Here is a 16,848-nt window from a genome sequence, read left to right as displayed (position 1 = left end):
AATGAGGTGGTTATCCAGCTCCACATCCTCGGGGGGGTTCTCCAGTGGCTGGGTGGGGTTGTGCTCGTGGCTTGGCTCTTCCCTCAGTGGGTGCTGGAGGGTCTCCCTGTGAGGTGGGAGCAGATGGTGTTCCCAGCACGGTCCAACTGGGTGCAGGCAGCAACAGCTCAAACTGGGTTGGACTGGGGGGAACTGGGCTTTGCTGGAACTCTTGGGGTTGGCTTTGTTTTGGGGCACTGCCCTCCCCCGTGGGCTCGGGAGGGGCAGGGGGTTAAATCCCTCCGTGCAGTGGGTGTCCCTGGGCTGGGATCAGGGTGTGGAGCCGGGTGTGGATCCTGTTGCAGAGGCCCCAGGTCTATCCCTGCAGCCCAGATGGGAACATGGGGAACCCCTCTGCTTGGTTTCCAGGTTTGACAAAGGTCCGAGCCTGGGTTTTGGGGGATTAAAAAGACAGAAACCATCCCCTTCCTCCCACTTGCCATTTGTCCTGGAAATTTACCTCAGCCTCGGGCCCTTCTGCTTCCTCCCCACCCTCCTTCTCTCCCAGGAACGCCTGGAACAGCCGCTCGATTTCCCTGCCGGGGGCTGTGATACCTCCCAGTGCTCCAGCACCGCCCGACTGGGGACGCTGGGGACCTCCCCAGCTCCGCGGGGCTCTTTCCCCATCCCTGCCTGCCGCTTTCCCTGGCCGGGATAAGAGTTTAGCAATCTCAAAATCGCTCCCTGCTGTGGATGAGCTGTGACTGAGGAGGGTCTGCAGCCCGGCTGAGGGGTCCTGGTGTCTGGTGGCACCTTAGGGTGCACAGGGGGTGGCAATGTCTTTGTCCCAGAGGTGCCACACTCATCCCTCTCCTCGCTCCGGGGTCACCCGAGGTCCCTCCGGACGGTTCCCCGTCCCTTTCCCGGGGGGTGCGGGGCCTCTCCCGGCACTGCTCAGACTGGTTTAGCAAGTGGATGATGGGGCGGCCGCTTCTCCTTTGAAGGGCTCCCGGGAAGGGATTTGATGGCTGGAAAACCTCCCGAGGAGGAGAAAGGAAGAGACAAAACTAGGTGGTTTTGGGTTTCGCTGGGGGAGCGGGGCAGGCGCGGGGTGGCTCCGGCAGCTTCGCCGACCTTTGTCTGCTGGTCCTGGGGAAAGGCAAGGGGGGGTTTGTCCCCCTTCCCTGGCCAGCCTGTGACTCCCAGAGGAATCCCGAGCAGCACCCAGGCTGAAGCAGGAGCGCCTGGCCCCAGGGAGGCAGAGAGGATTTGGGATGTCCATCACGGCACAGCAAGAGGTCAGTGCTGCAGCCGCCGCCTTCGGGGTGAGTAGTGGGTTTGGGGGAGCGGCAGGGGGAGGAACAGCTGCTGCAGGAGGAGAGCAGGGCTTGGGACCCCCAGCCGGGGTCTGGCCCCTTCCCCTGTCCCCACCTGCTGGGTGGGATGTGCTCTGGGACCCCGGTGGGGATGGGACCGGGCTGTGCTGCTGGGCTGTCACCCGTTGGGGTGGCTCTTGGGACCCAGCCCAGTGCTGGGGTCTGAGGATGGGTGGAAGCCCCTGGGGCTCACCCAGGCTGGGGGTGCCTCTGGGATAATCTGGGAGGCAGGAGCTGAAGTTCACTTCCCAGCCTGATCCAGACTGCCTCAAAATTTGGTGCCTTTCTTGCCTTTTAACTCAAGTCTCTGTAACTCGGGGCTTCACCTCCTGCTGCTCCCTCTGCTTGAAGGTGAGAGGAGGACCCGGGTGTCCTTCCTCACCATTCCCATGAACCCCGAGTGCTCGAGGGCTGGGGATCAGGGGCTGGCTCCCCACTTTTCCCACCAGCACCCCCTCCCCTCCTTGGCACTGCAAAGAGCCTTCAGCCCCAGCCCTTGGGTTGAGACCCCCTCGGGTGGGTTGAGCCACCGTGGACCCTCCATCACCCACTTCCCAGGCCCTCCCTTCCCCAAACCCCCTTCGGCATCTCGGCTTCCCCCCCCAGAAGGGAATTCTGCATGGAGTGATGGAGGGAGAGAGAGGAATGTTGGGAGGGAGGTGCGTGGTGTGGCGGGGTCAGGGAGAGCTGCCCTTATCGCTGTACCAGACGTGCTGTCCCCGCCGGCACGTGGGGCCACAAAGGGACCCTGTGCCAGCGGGGTGTGCCCGGGGGGGCCCCCCGGGGGCTGGGGGCAAAGTCCCAGGTGGGAGGATGTACTCAAGGCCAGCAGCAGATAAGGGCCCTGCCGTGGCTTTGGCCCATCCCTGCCAGGGGGAGCTGCTCTGCCTCGGGAAATCCCAGCTGGGCTGATCCCTGCAGGGCAGGCACAGCCTGGAGTGTGCCCTGCTCCGGGAATGGGGGGCACCCAGCCCCGGGGCTGCCAGGCCACACTTTGGTGATGGGGTGGAGAGAGAAGGAACTCTTTTGGTTTATATAATTTATCACAGAATCCCAGAATGGTTTGGCTTGGAAGGATCTTAAAGATTATCTAGTCCAAAGCCCCTGCCATGGGCAGGGACACCTTCCTGCAGACCTGGTTTCTCCAACCCTGGCCTTGGACACTTCCAGGGATGGGGCAGCCACGGCTTCTCTGGGCAACCTGTGCCAGGGCCTCCCCACCCTCATTGTAAAAACCTTTCCCTGTGTGGTCCTGCAAGGCTTGCTGGGGACACCCCCATCTTCCTGGTGTTTCCTGGGAGCTCTGGTGTGTGCTCCAGCAGCAGCACAGCTTCCCTGGAAAACAAAGCCTGGCAGGGCTCCTGGCAAGGCCTGAGCTTTTCCTGTGTTTGCTTTTCCAAGGACCCAACATGCTGAGCCCCTGCCAGCTGATGCTTATGCCTGGTGTGGGAATGGCAGCTGTGAGCCCCCAAACCTCTGCTGTGGCTCCTGGAATCATTTGAGTGATCACAGCCCTTGTGTGGCCCCTGTGAAGTCCCCAGAGTGGCAGGAATCCCCTCCCTCTCCTATTTCTGTGGTCCTCGAGTCCCCTGAGGGTGGTGGGTTGTCCCCGAGGGGGGTGACAGCAACATCCCCCTGCAAGGGCACAGCCTGTGTGGGAATCCTGCCTGGGAGACACAGGAAGTGGGCAAGGGAGGTTCTGGGGCTGACCTGGGGTGGGTGAACACAGAGAGGAGGCAGAGACCAGGCTCTTAGCGAGCCTGGCACAGTGCAGCTCCTTGGGAAGGGGCTGGGGACACTTGGGGCTGGATGTGTCCAGAGGAGAATGGTTTGGGGGTTTTTTTCTTTGCCAGAAAGGTGATTTTTATTCCCCTGTGTCTCTGGATTTTTACACTCCTTCCTTTCAAAAAGTGAAACCCAAACACAGTTACTTGTGTTGTTTGTTGCTGTGCCTTTCCAGCTTTTCATTAGTTGTGTTTTTTTTTTGCTCTCCCTGAGGTTTGTCCCTTTTGTTTTTGATCCTTCCCTTTTTCTCCCCAGGAATGAGAAAAGTGCAAGCAGGAACCCCCCTCTCTAAAAACCAGTTTTCATGCCAAATTCGACCGTTTGTCAGAAAACTGGTGTTTTCTTATTAAAAAAAACAGCTGTGGCTGTAAAAAACCTCACATGACCCCCTGGTTTCAGTGCAGGGGACTTGGTGTGGGGCATGGTGTCCCAGCTGGGGGGTGGTCACCCCTTGGGGTGGGGACTGAGTCCCTCCATCCCGGAGGAGCCGATCGGTGGTGCCGGAGCTGCCCGGATGCCGTGGTGGAATGTGGCTGATGAGGAGGCTCCACGTGGGATTGGGGAGTGACTCCAGGGGTGCTGGAACTTCCCGAGCACTGTGTTGGAGGGTGGCTGCTGGAGAACCTCCTGGCCACCCTCCTGGGGTCAGGGACTGAGTCCTGGAGTGCTGGAGCTTCCCAAGCACCAGTGTGGCTGATGTTGAAGTTCCTGGTCACCCATGTGGGACTGGGAACTGAGCCTGGGGTGGCAGAGCTTTGTGGGGACTGTGTTGGAATGTGGCTGATGTTGAAGCTCCTGGCCACCCGCTCGAGGTTGGGGACTAAGTCCAGAGGTGCTGGAGCTTCCCGAGCACCGTGTTCAGGTGTGGCTGTTAGAGAACCTCCTGCCTGGGGTTGGGAACTGAGTCCTGGGGTGCTGGAGCTTCCCAAGCACCGTGTCAGAGCGTGGTTGATGTTGAAGCTCCTGGCCACTTGCTCAGGTTTGGGGCCTGAGTCTGGGAGTGCGGGATCTTCCTGAGCACCGTGTCGGAGCGTGGCTGTTGGAGAACCTCCTGGCCACCTGCCTGGGGTTGGGGACTGAACCCAGAGGTGCCAGAGCTTCTCAAGGACTGTGTTGGAGTGTGACTGACACTGAAGCTCCTGGCTACCTGCTTGAGAACTGAGTCCTGAGGTGCTGGAGCTTCCTGAGCCCTGTGTCAGAGAGTGGCTGTTGGAGAAGCTCCTGCCCACCCTCTTGGGGTTTGGAACTGAGTCTGGGGGTGCTGGACCTTCCCGAACACTGTCAGAGCTCCCAGCCACCCACTCGAGTCCAGGGCTGCTGGAGCTTCCTGAGCACCGTGTTGGAGTGTGGCTGGTGCTGAAGCTCCTGTCACCCACTTGGGGTTGGGGCCTGAGTGTGGGGGTGCTGGATCTTCCTGAGCACCGTGTCAGAGCTGGAGATCCTCCTGGCCGCCTGCCTGGGGTTGGGGGCTGAATCCTGGGCTGCTGGAGCTTCCAGGGCACTGTGGCAGAACGTGGCTGACACCAAAGCTCCTGGCCACCCGCCTGGGCTTGGGGATTGAGTCCTGGGGTGCCAGAGCTTCCCGAGCACCGTGGCAGAGTATGGCAGACACTGAAGCTCCTGACCACCCGCTTGGGGTTGGGAACTGAATCCTGAGGTGCCGGATCCTCCCAACGGCCGTGTAGGAGCGTGGCCCTTGGAGGCCCTCCTGGCCACCTGCCTGGGGCTGGGGGCTGGCTCCCGTGGTGCCAGGTGATCCCAAGCCCCGTGTGGGAGCGTGTCTGCCTGCGAAGCTCCCACTCAGCCTTTTATGCGCCGGTGTCCCGGTGGAGCCTCCGGCGGGGCCATCACCGGGAACCTGATTGGCTCCGGCGGCCTCTCCGCCGCTTCCAGGTTGGCGTTGGTGTTCCTCCCGTTCCTCCTCCCCAGCCCAGGTAGAGCCTTCCCTGACCCGCCACCTCCCACGGTTACACCTCGCTCCGGCTCGCCTCTACCTCCAGCTTTTTTTTCCCCTTTCCCCTCCCCTTCCTTGCCTTTTTTTTTTTTTTTTCGTTTTCCACCTTTTTTTTTTTCTCCCCCCCTTTTTTTTTTTTTATTTTAAATATCGTTTGGCACCCGGCCTGCTCTGCCCCCGGGGCGTGTGAGGAATGAGCAGCGGGCTGGTGCTGCGCACCCCGCTGCCCGAGGACCCCGCGGTGTTCACGCCGCTCAAACCCGTCACCATGTCGGGGGAGCCCGGCGAGGACACCCCCGTCTTCGAGGACATCAAACCCCCCTCCCGGCCCCTGGAGAACCCGCCCGACCTGGCCCAGGTAAGGCTCAGGCTTTGCCTGCTCCTCCCAAAAACTCCAGCCTGGGTTTGGGTTTAATTCTGCCTCGTTTTCCTGCTCTTTGCCGAAGCCCCTCCGTGGCTTTGTCCGCTCCCGCTTCCCCCTCGGCCGGGTTTTCTCTTGGGCGTGTTGGATTTCGTTTGTGTGGTTTTGTGTTTTGGTGGTTTTGGTTTTTTTGTTTTTTGTTGTTTTTTTGTTTTTTTTTCTCCTGCCTTCCTTCACAACACCCTGTTTGGGAGGAGAACCTGGGGTTTGTAGGGCTTTTGATCCCTGGAACCAGCAGGCGAGGGGGCTCCAGGGGTTCCGTGCCGCCGTTGGATCGCCGGGAAGGACGTGGGCCGTGGGATCGCCGCGTCCGTGGCGTTTCCAGGGGGAAAATGGGACCTCGTTTTCCATTTTATTTTATTAGATGTATTTTTCCACCGCCCTGGCGGGGAAGGAATACTCCTTGAAATTCCCTGGGCAGCCTCCCTCCGTGTGCAGGAGGTAAAGACCCGGAGAAGTGGCTTTGGGATGCTCCTGCGTGTCCACCCCTGTCCTGGGTGGTGGCAGAAGCCCCGTCCGAGCCCTGCTGCCCACCCAGCCAAGGGGACGAGGCTCCCCGGCGGCGTTTCGGGTGCCAGACCCCTTGTCCCACCACCAAGAGCCTCCAGCTGCTCTTCCTGGTGGGAAGGGGGGTGAGCCAGGCCTGACCCCACCCTGCTGCCGAGGCTTTTCCCTGGGTTTGGGGCGCGGGGTAATGATTAACCCCAGCGCCATTTTGATCCTGAGGGAGGGTGGCTCCGGCTCCACGGGGACCTCCCTCACCCCGCCTCTGTTCCTTTCGGGACCCCCAGGAGGGTGTCCCTGTGGTGGGTGGCTCTGGTTTGGCACAGGGGTTGGGGTTCTGTAGCCACTTCCCCTTTCCCTGTGGCACTTTGGGGCTCTGTCCCTCCGAGGGAGGTGTTGGGATTAAGGCCGTGTCTCCGTATTTCGTGGAACTCCCTGGTGATCCAGCATCCCTGTCAGTGGTGGCCATGGATGTGGGGGTCAAACGAGGGGAGAGGGCCTTGTAACCTCCTTCCCCTCCCCCTGTGGTGCTCCTGGTTTGGGTCCTCTCCCATAATCCCGGGGCTGTGGAGCCTTTGCCCCTCCATGCCGGCTTTGGGGTGATTCCCTGGAACAGGGACCAGGTGGTGGCTCTGGGGAAGGTGCTGGTGATCTCCAGGGCCTGTCCTGGTGGGAAAGGGTGTCAGCTCCATCCAGACCTCCCCCAAAACGCTCGGGGAGAGCGTGAGGTTTGCTTTTGCCTGCCTTTGTGGTGGGATGAGGCAGCGGGGCCAGGACTGGTCCCACACATCAGCCCTGGGGTGGGTGGGCAGTGGCAGCTCTGGCATTGCCCAGCCCTGTGCCCCCTCCTGTCCTCCTCCTGAGGGACCTGGGGATGCAGCTTGGAAACACCTTCGCCCCCAACCCCATCCTTGCTGCCCTTCACAGGGAAGGGGGGGTTTCTCCCCCAGCTTTGGGGCAGGGCCACCTCACTGCCACTTTGCTCTGGGGTGGTGGCAGCTGAGGGTGCGCCTCGGGGGTGTCACCCCTTTGCCACGGGCCATCCTGTGTCCCTTTTGGGGTCCCTGGGATGGTGGCTGGGAAGCTGCTGGGCTGGAGCTGAGCACCAGCTCACCCCTGTTCCCTGGATCAGCCCCGCTCCTTGGATCAGCCCCACTCCTTGGATCAGCCCCGTTCCCTGGATCAGTCCCGTTCCCTGGATCAGTCCCGTTCCCTGGATCAGTCCCGTTCCCTGGATCAGTCCCGTTCCCTGGATCAGCCCCGCTCCCTGGATCAGCCCCATTCCTTGGATCAGCCCCATTCCCTGGATCAGCCCCGTTCCCTGGATCCACCCCCACTCCCTGGATCAGCCCCGCTCCCTGGATCACCCCCCGGGCCTCCAGGAGCAGCATCGGGACAGGGTGCAGCGTTCTGGGTGGGAACCCCCCGGGGTTGGACCCCACATGTCCCGGGGAGGAGTTTTCCGTGCCCTGGCCCCTTTCTCTTAACCGATGCCAGAGGCTGTGGCGGGCGGGAGCTGCCGGGGCTGGAGGGTGGAAAGGCTGGAATCCCTTTGCTCCGGGAGGATGTTTATCAGGGCACTTGGACAGGGCTGTGACCTGTCAGAGCTCGGGCTGTCGCCCACGGGGCATCTCCCTCTGCTCCTGAGCTCAGGCAAAGGCAGGAGCGAACCATCTCCTCGGTTTCATGGTCATGTGTGTCCCCTCCCACTGCCCCAAATCCCTTTTCAAACAGGAGGGGAAGGTGGGAGCTGTTTGCTGACAAAAATTTGGTTCAGTCTGAGCCAGGTGGGAATAGTTTCTTTGTAGGGTTTCTGAGCAGGTTTTTCCCTTTCCTTGGTCTTTCCAGACAAGTTACATAACAGAGAGAAAAGCACTTTTCCCTCCTGATTTGAGTCAGGTTGGCCAGAAATGGCATTTTCCCCTTTAAATCTTTTCCCCAGAGAGAAGGTGAAAAATAATAATAAATAAAAGCAAGAGCAAGGCACGTCCAGGGGAGTGTTCCAGGGGAGAGGAGGAGCTGATCCCTTTGCTGTCAGGTCTCTTGGATGAGGGAGGGCACTGGGGGCACCAGGGCTCATCTGTGGTCCCACCTGGCTGCCCTTGGCTCTCCAAGTCTGTTGGGCCACAGCAGCTCCTGGAGAACCATCCTGGGGTCTCCTGCTGCTTCTCAGGCAGGTGACCATGTCCCTCTGGGCTGGGCTTGGGGGATGAGTTACCCACTGCCAGGTCCTGTTTGGGTCCCCCGTCCCTCTGGGGCCTCCTGTGGCTTTGTGCCGTGGTCTCCAGTGGTGCCATTGAGGTCCCTGCCCTCTCCTGAGAGCTGGGGGGTTGGACAGTGAGATGGGGGGACAGAGCTGGGTTTCCAGGAAGGAAATGACACTTCCCTGCTCCTGCCCAACATGTGCAGGATGGGAGGTGGCTCCTGTGGCCTCCCTGCACTTGTCAGATGGCTCTGCCATCGCCTGTCCTTGAGGATTTGGGGAAGGCAGTGCCTGTCTCAGTGGGAATTCTGGTGTTGAAGGGTCACAGGCCGGGAATTCTGGTGTTGGGGGGGGTCACTTGTGCTTCCAGGGCAGGACCTGGCAAAGAAGCTGCTGGGAAGAGAGAGATGGACAAACCCTCCATCCTGTCCCCTGGTTTAACCCCTTCCTACCTGTAGCAGGGCCTCAGGGGTGGTTGTGTTGAGACCTGTGAGCACCCAGTGGGGACAGAGGCTGCTGTGGGTGACAGGGAAGATCCTGGTGAGTGTGGAGGGGAATTTTCCTTGGGTGGGCCGTGCTGCTGCAAATAAGGAATGGCATCAAGGGCTCCCCTTGTGTCCCTGGAGCCCCACAGGCAGTTCCTCACCCTGTGCTTGGCTCCCACCCTCCTGCCCTGCTCCAGGGCTGGGTGGGGGGCTCACTGGGAACAGCAAAACATCTCCAGCATGTGGGAGGTGCTTGAACAGATCAGATGTACCAGGATGGTGCTGGTGTTCCCCCAGAGCTTTTCCTGGTGCTTCAGATCCACAGATTGAGATTCCCAGACCCTTGCAGCAGGCTGGAAGGATGTGCTGTGATGTTCCTCTGATCTCCCCTGGCAGGGATCTTCTTCCTGGTGTCACAGGAGAAGCTGAGATGAGAATCTTTAGGAGTGCTCCAGCTTTCAGGAGCTGTTGGAGTCCCTGGGTGGCTCTGTCCCTGTTTGTATGTCCTGCATCTCCTGGATCTGAGCCCTTTTGGCCACATCCCTGTCAGGAACGTGGCTGTGCTGCGGTGGTGACTAGAGGGTGGCTTTCCCTTGGACCAGGGATGGGCTTCCCTGCTCCTTGGTGGTCCAGCATCTGGCACAGCCCAGTTGGAACCAGAGTCATGGGTCCTGCTGGTATAGATGTGGTTTGTGTCAGGGCCAGGAAGGAGTCCTGCCCTCAGAAATAAAGAACCTTTATTTATTAGGAGAGATGTAGAAGTCACAGCACCTCTATTAAGGAGTGATTCATTTCCAGGAGCTGCAGGCAGTGGATAAATTTGGCTTTTCTGCAGGAAAAGAGGACATGGTGGCTTTGGAGTTCTGCTGTGGAGCTGGAATGAGATGCTGACAGCTTGTGGCTGGGAATAGAATCATGGAATCACAGGATGGTTTGAGTGGGAAGGGACCTTAAAATTCATCCCATTCCACCCCCTGCCATGGGCAGGGACACCTCCCACTCTCCCAGGTTGCTCCAAGCCTTGTCCAACCTGGCCTTGGACACTTCCAGGGATGGGGCAACCACAGCTTCTCTGGGCAACCTGTGCCAGGGCCTCACCACCCTCACAGTAAAGAGGTAGCCACACCTGGGCATCTTTCTGCAGTTTAATGTCACTCCTTGGGTACTCAGAGAGGGCTGAAAATATTGTGTCCTCTCCCAGGGTCCTGCTTGTGCCCAGCATGCTCAGGAGAAGGTCCTGGCTGTGGCTGCTGGACGTGTCCCCAGGCGTGGGGACACCCCAGCCACAAGCCCTGCAGGGCAGTGCCCATTTCCAAGGCTGTGCCCGTGTCTGGGGACAGTCCCTGAGCTCCTGGTGTTGCAATCAGAGGTGTCCCTGCCAGCTGGTGACCGTGTGTGTGAGGGGACTGTGCAGGTTTGCACCAGCACATGTCACCCGAGCCACCACCCACAGCCCTGGGAGAGCTGGTGACTCCCTCAGCCCTCCCCCATCCTCCCTCTGTGCCCAGCTGAGCTCAGGATCCCACATTTCCAGGCATGGAAGTGGAGCAGGCTGGTGTGACCTGCCCAGGACTCCATGTCCAGTCCCTTCTTCCTCTTCCCGAGCTGCTCCACCCAGAACGTGCTTCCCTGGGCAGTGGTACCTCATTCCCCCTCAGGTGGATGGGATGTTCTGCCCTTTGGGATCCTCCTGGCTTTGCAGAAGGGGTCAGAAATGTCCACTGAATCCGGGGAAGTGTACAAAATTCATCTCCTGAGGGTGCTGGCAGCCCGTGCGGCTCCAGGGTGGGCAGGAAGGTGGGGACAGAGACAGCAAGTTAAATCTGGGCAAGGAGGAGTGGGATCCCCTGACCCCTCCCGGTGGGAGCTGCCTGCTGAGCCCTGCACGGTCTCTGGCTGGAGGGATCCCTCCCTTCCCGCTGTTTTGCTTTGGGATCAGCTGATCCCGATGCTTTCAGGCCCAGCCCGTGGATTTGCAAGTCTGCTGGGCTTTGTGCCTGCAGGGCCACGGGGGACGAGGCCAGAACCCCAGGAAGGATCCAGTTATCCCTCCAGTTTGGCAGGAAGACCCTCAGGGAGAGCCCCTGACCCACCCCCGTGTCAGGGGATGGTCTCACTGTGGTGGGAGCAGATCCAGAGTCAGCAGGACCTTGTTACAGCTCAGCAGGCTGTGGATAAAAATGGTGTTACCACCGAGCCAAAACCTGGGAAATTCGGGGCGTTTCACTCACAATATTTGTTCTTTGATGTTTCTGAGCTTTCCAACCCCCCCAGACCCAGGAGTTCCCCAGGTGTGGGTGGGGGAGCTCCGAGGAGGATGGAACAGCTCCGAACTTTGAGCTCTGGAGCTCCGTGGCTTTGTCTGGGTGGGACAAAGGCTGATTGTTCTGCCCGGGGGAAGTTTGGCTCGGGAGGTGGGGAGAGAGGGAAAGGGACAGCGCTGGGAAAGGCAAGGATTTACAGGTGTGCTGTCCTTGTGCTCCTCACTCTTCCCCACGTGCCCGCCCAGGGGTTGGGGATTCGCTGCAAAAGCGTCTGGTGGGGTCGGGATTTCATTTTTTTTAACATTAAAAAAAACCCAAATGGAAACCTGGGAAGGGAGGGAATGAGCAGGAGACTCCGACTCCATAACGAAGGCAACGGATTTCCCTTTATCGCCCTTCCTGAGCAGTGTGTGGGAAGCAAACACCGTCACCTGAACTTACTCACCGGGGTTTAGGGTAACGCATTTCTGGCCGCTGCATCATCAACTGTGAGTTTTCCCTTCTCAAACCTGTTTGGGCACCTTCCCCGCGCTATTTTCTCCTCCTTCCCTGCTCCAGTGAGTTCTTTTATCTAACCCATCCACTGCAAATAATCGCACTTAGCGTCTCGTTAGCTGAGCCCCTTGATTACAGTATTTGCTTTTCTTGTGCTCCATTGGAGAATTACCTGAGTCACAGGGTCCGGCCGGGCTTTGGGGATTGGAGAACTCCTGTTTACCATTCAGATGTTCTCAGAACTTGAGCTTGCATGAAAACTCTCCAAAAAAACCCCCATGGGCTGTTTACCACATCAAAGAGGTTCAGCCCCTTTCAAGCTCAGCTTGAAACTCAAACAAAGAATCTTTCATTAAGTTCAGAAATGCTGGGAGAATTCATGCAAAATTGTTATTTTTTATTTGTGGGGTTTTTTTTAATGTGACGGGGGGACCTTCAGGTTTCCACCAAGACCAGGATTTGCCAGTATTAAAATACATTTCCTGACCTTCCTCTTTGTAGTATTTCCAGTAGAAGCAGGAGATGGGAATGACAAGGAATCGGTCCCAGTGTAGTGGGTCTGAAAAAGCCATGGTACTTATCACCTTGTAGGAGGAAAGAATATTTTCTCTCTGTTATCACACACAAATGCCACGAATCTGAACCCCTCCTGGAGAGGACAGAGGATGTGGATCCTCCCCAGCCCATCCAGCCCAACGTTTTAATGCTGCCTGTACAACACCATCGCTGTGCTGCTCCTCAGGGACAGTCGAGGGTGCCCAGGGGTGGCTGGATATACCCCAATTAAAATCCTTCTCCCAGTGAACAGGTTTGAGAGTGGAAATGACCCAACTTTGTTCATTTGAATGGGAAAGTTCAAATTCCCCTTCCCAACTGATCGTCCAGAACATTTCATAACGTTTTGTTCTGAGTGACTTTGAATATCTGGAGTTTCTGTGTCGTGGGAGAGCTCAAAACTATTAATTTGGCTGTTTGTCATCCCCTCTGGGACCTGAGGAGTGTCACAGCCCTCCTGTTTCCCGGGGGCTGGCAAACCCTGGGCTGCAAAATGCTCTGTCTGAAGCTTCTGCAGGGCTTGGAGCCTTCCCACAGGAACTGTTGATTGCCTTAATCAGTGTCCCTTAATTAACAGCGATTGGAATTCATTTATACGGAGGGAAAATGTGGAGAGAGAGGCTTTAAGCTGAAGGGACTGGATCTGGAATCTTTCTGCTCTCAGGCCAACACCAGGGCCCTCCTGGCAGCACAGAAGTCCCTGCTCATGGCAGAGGGTTGGAACGAGATGATCTGTAAGGTCCAACCCAAAGCATTCCACGGTTCTAGGGTGGCACAAGGGGCTGCAGTGGATGAGGCTGTGCCCACACCCCCTCCATCCCTGTTCTGGCAGTGTCCCCTTGGCCCTGAGCTGGGCAAACCTCAGAGAAGGGCTGGCCCAAAGACCTGCTCGTTCCCACACGATGTTCCCCCCTGCCTCGGGGTTGGTTTGCTTTGTTTTGCCCAGTGGTTTGGGGAGGAAGAGCAGGGCCAGGGGGGGGTTTGCTGTCTGCACGTGAAACCTGGCCTGGCACGGGGTGCCTGCTGCATTTCCCTGGGAAGAACAGGCTCTCTGGCTGATTTTGGATGTGCTCAGTGCCAGGAGGGCTCCACAAGCCCCAGCAAGCAGTGGGTGACTCACCCTGCCTTTGTCAGCCCTGGGAATGTGCTGCCTTGGATCAGGGGGGAGGTGATGAGTGGGAGCTTTGCCATGGCTTGGGTGGGGTGGGCTGAATCCCACCATAAGCCAACTGGGGAAGCTCCCTGGGAGCTCTCCCACATCATGCTCTGCTCAGGACTTGCAGGGATGTGTAACCAGGGGGAGCTGGAAGGTTCAAGGACAAGCCCAGTGTCCTGTGGCCAGGAAACGGCTGGAAACAGGGGGATAAAATTGTCCAGGTCATCCTGGTGATGACATCCAAGTGCTTCCATCTTCCCAGAGTCAGGGAGAAGGTGTGCTGGGGTGGGGGCTGGATCCAGAAGGAGAAATGGTGGCACCTGCTCCTGGTTGGTGTCCAAATTCAGCATTGATTTATGCACATGTAAACTCAGAAGCACTTGAGTTTACATGGCATGTTTTGGCTGGGGCTGAAGTAGCTCCAAACTTCCTGACCTTCCAGGAGTGGAAACAGCATTAAATCATTTCATCTTTCCCAAAAAAACATCCAAATGTGAGCTGTAGCAGCTCACACCAAGAGTCAGCCCAGCTCAGCCTCCAGCACTGGGGGCCTCCTTGGCCTGATGGAAATCCTCCAGCTGGCTTAGGTGGGTTTGGCAGCTCAGAAATCACGGGATCAGAATCTCCTGAAGGCTGTGTGTGAAGGTACAGCTCCCTTGCTTCCCCTTGGCCCCCCCTGCCACACCTTGAGCACAGCCCTCTTGCCAGGGAGGGGACACACTGTCCCTGTGTCCCACCTGCCTTTGGGCTCCACTTGGTGCTGAGGTGGCACTTTGGAGTTCTGCAGAAGGGGAAACCAGTGTGGAGCTGCTCTAATGCCAACCTGGCCCCCTCACCTAGACCTGCTCCATAAGGTGCTGCTCCATAAGGTCTGGAGAAGCTGTGCTTGGGCCAGAACTGGCTCCAGGCTGTTTGGTTATTTTTCAGTCCATTTATGGCTTTATTTCTGGAAAGGTTTCTCCTTGCTCTCTTCGACTGCTCCTCTTCCAGGCACTTGACCTTGGTGTTGGCTGAGGGTGTTTTTCCTGGTTTCCTTGGCCTTTGGGATCCCTGGCTGCGGTGGAATGATTCCCCTGATAACTAACCCAGGGAGATTGCCTCTGAGGGAGCCTTTATCAGCTGTTGGAGGGAAGGAATAGCAAACAGAGTCAGCAAGTCTGCTGGGAATGGTGCTGCCAGAGGCCAGGCAGCCTCCCAGCTGCCCACATCTGCCTGGATGGTGACTCTTGGCCTCAGGCAAATTCCTGGTTCCTCAGAGGTGATAATCACCTTGGGTAGTTCAAACACAAAGGAAGGAGCACTGGAATAACCCCGTGGAGCTGCGTGGCTCTGCTCCTGGGCCATCCATGAGGTAAAAACCTGGAGAGAGGGGGATCTTTGTCCTCCTCCAGCAGCTGCTCTCGTAGGTGGGAAGGTGGTGGGGTGGATCACCTGTGGGAGGCTTCTCCATGGGCTCCAGGGAGAGCTTGCACAGAGATTTCCATGTCAATCCCCACTTTCCAGGGGCCAAAACAGGTGAACTTTGCCCACTGTGTGTGACAGAGACACCCCCAACACCCCTGGGGGCCAGCTGTGACCCCCTCTGTGTGCAGGGGATGAATTCTGCTCCCCAGCCCCCCTCCCACCCAAAGGATTTCAGTTGTCCCCCTCTCCCCCTGCTCCTGGTGGGATTTTACAACAAGCTCAGTGGGATGATGGTTTGGGACCCCCAGGCCTGGGCAGCGTGGGGGGCTCACTCCACTTATCCATGGCCTGGCAGGGAATTGCTGCAGGAAACAGAGAAACAGTTGGACTGGGAGATCCAGTGGTTGGACTCTGTGACCTTAGAGAGGTCTTTTCCAACCCAAAGAATTCTGTGATTCTTTGAGGGCAGCACCTAATGCTGGAGTTTCTTCAAAGCCCTGTGAGACAGAGTGAGCAGAGGAGCCCATCTAGGGCCTTCCCCAGCCCAGCCACCTCCCCCAGGAGCTCCAGTGTGGCTCAGCTCTGTTGTTTCCAGCAGCCAAACGGTGGGTGCTTGAAAGGAAGAGTCCCGGGGCTTTCTTTGCTAATCCCGTTTTACAGAGAGTTCCAGAAGACTTGAGGAACAAACAGAAAAAAGAACGTCGATCGAGGTCGGTATCAAACCCAAATGATCAGAGAAACAAATATTTACACAGGTCAATATTTAACTAGGAGACAATAAATGCTGATATTGAACCAAATCTGTATATAAATACGGTCTATTTATAATGTGAGCCTGTAAAGGGGCACTGCCAGGTACTTGCCAGGGGGGTTGATTGATGATTATCCTGCCCATTGTTTGCTGATTCCCTTGGAGGCTGGAGTTTCATGCAGGTGCACGTATGAGAAAGGCTGTGCTGGGTAATCCCAGGGCTGGCACAACGGGCACAACTGCCTGTGCCTGGGCCCGAGGAGGGGCCCCCTTTGCCTCTGGATGGAGAATCCTGCCATTCCCCCATCCCTTGAACCCCCATGTCATGGAATCCTGGAATGGGTTGGATTGGAAGGGACCTTAAAACCTGTCCAGTCCCACCCCCTGCAATGGGCAGGGACACCTTCCACTCTCCCAGGTTGCTCCAACCTGGCCTTGGACACTTCCAGGGATGGGGCAGCCACAGCTTCTCTGCCCAACCTGTGCCAGGGCCTCCCCACCCTCACAGGGAAGAATTCCTTCCCAATATGCAACCTAAACCTGTCCTACTCCAATTTAAAGCAATTCCCCCTTGTCCTGTCCCTCCATGCCTTGTCCCCAGTCCCTCTCCAGCTCTCCTGGAGCCCCTTCAGGCCCTGGAAGGGGCTCTCAGCTCTCCCTGGAGCCTTCTCTTCTCCAGGTGAACCCCCCCAGCTCTCCCAGCCTGGCTCCAGAGCAGAGGGGCTCCAGCCCTGGGAGCATCTCCGTGGCCTCCTCTAGATTTGCTCCAGCAGCTGCACATCCTTCTGTTGTTCCCAGAGCTGGACACAGGGTTGTGCCACTGGCTGCCCTGCAGGGACATTTTGCTGGCACCTCTGTCCCCAAAGCTCTTTGCAGCAGTGACCAGCACAGCACCACTGCTGGGGGGTGGCTGGGAACCCAGCTGGGAAGGGTTCTCCTACCTGGAAAATGGGATGGGGGCTTTGGCCAGGCAGGAATGAGCACTGGGCTGGAGGCTGAGAGTCCCCCCTGAGGCCTCTCCCCCCCAGCCCCTCCCCGTGGCAGCTTTACAAGCTCGTTGCCTGTTTAGCAAACATTGATTTCTCGCCTTGTTCTCTGCTGTGCTGACAACGCCTGATGTTTCTCTGACGGTTTGTTATTTATCAACTGCAGATTAGAAAGCCTTTAATCACGGGACAGACAGCCCCCCTCGGCAGCCCCCCTGTGCTAACCCTGCTCCTGGTTAATCCCCACCGTTGGCTTCAGCGGGGGTTTTATCTCAGTCCTCCCCAGAAATGTTTGTCTTGGACTCTGCTTGTATTGATCCGTGTCCTGATAACACCTCACCTGGCTTTGACAACACCTGAAGGAGGGAGAGAGGGCTCCAGGGCTTGCAGGTCTCCAAGTTCCTGCAGGATTTATGGAAACTGGCAGAGAGGGAAGGTTTGTGTCCACACCCATGAGCCACGGGAGAATCCACTCTGGGGAGTTGGGGTGTCATTGCATCTTCAGTGAGTGACTGGCCTGCAGGGCTGGG

At 57.9% G+C, this 16,848-nt stretch overlaps 1 protein-coding gene across 2 annotated transcripts in view; it reads left to right on the top strand.

Moving 5' to 3' along the window:
* Positions 1 to 4,943: 4,943 nt before the first annotated feature.
* The window catches only part of LOC127472647 (Krueppel-like factor 5), a 28,073-nt gene continuing 16,168 nt past the window's right edge, over positions 4,944 to 16,848 (top strand). Inside the window, exon 1 of one of the 2 annotated variants that reach the window (XM_051791194.1) lies at positions 4,944 to 5,452. In XM_051791194.1, coding sequence (XP_051647154.1) covers positions 5,288 to 5,452 — 165 coding nt within the window. In that variant the 5' untranslated portion in view covers positions 4,944 to 5,287. Of the gene's footprint in view, positions 5,453 to 11,328; positions 11,460 to 16,848 lie in introns of those variants that run through there. The other variant, XM_051791204.1, reaches the window with a different exon arrangement.

The sequence above is a fragment of the Manacus candei genome, unplaced genomic scaffold (genome assembly GCF_025592945.1).
Source record: "Manacus candei isolate 608988 ecotype Guabito, Panama unplaced genomic scaffold, ASM2559294v1 h1tg000003l, whole genome shotgun sequence".
NCBI classification, from domain to species: domain Eukaryota; kingdom Metazoa; phylum Chordata; class Aves; order Passeriformes; family Pipridae; genus Manacus; species Manacus candei.
Note: the sequence above shows the minus strand (reverse complement) of the source record. Positions and strands in the feature narration are given on the sequence as shown.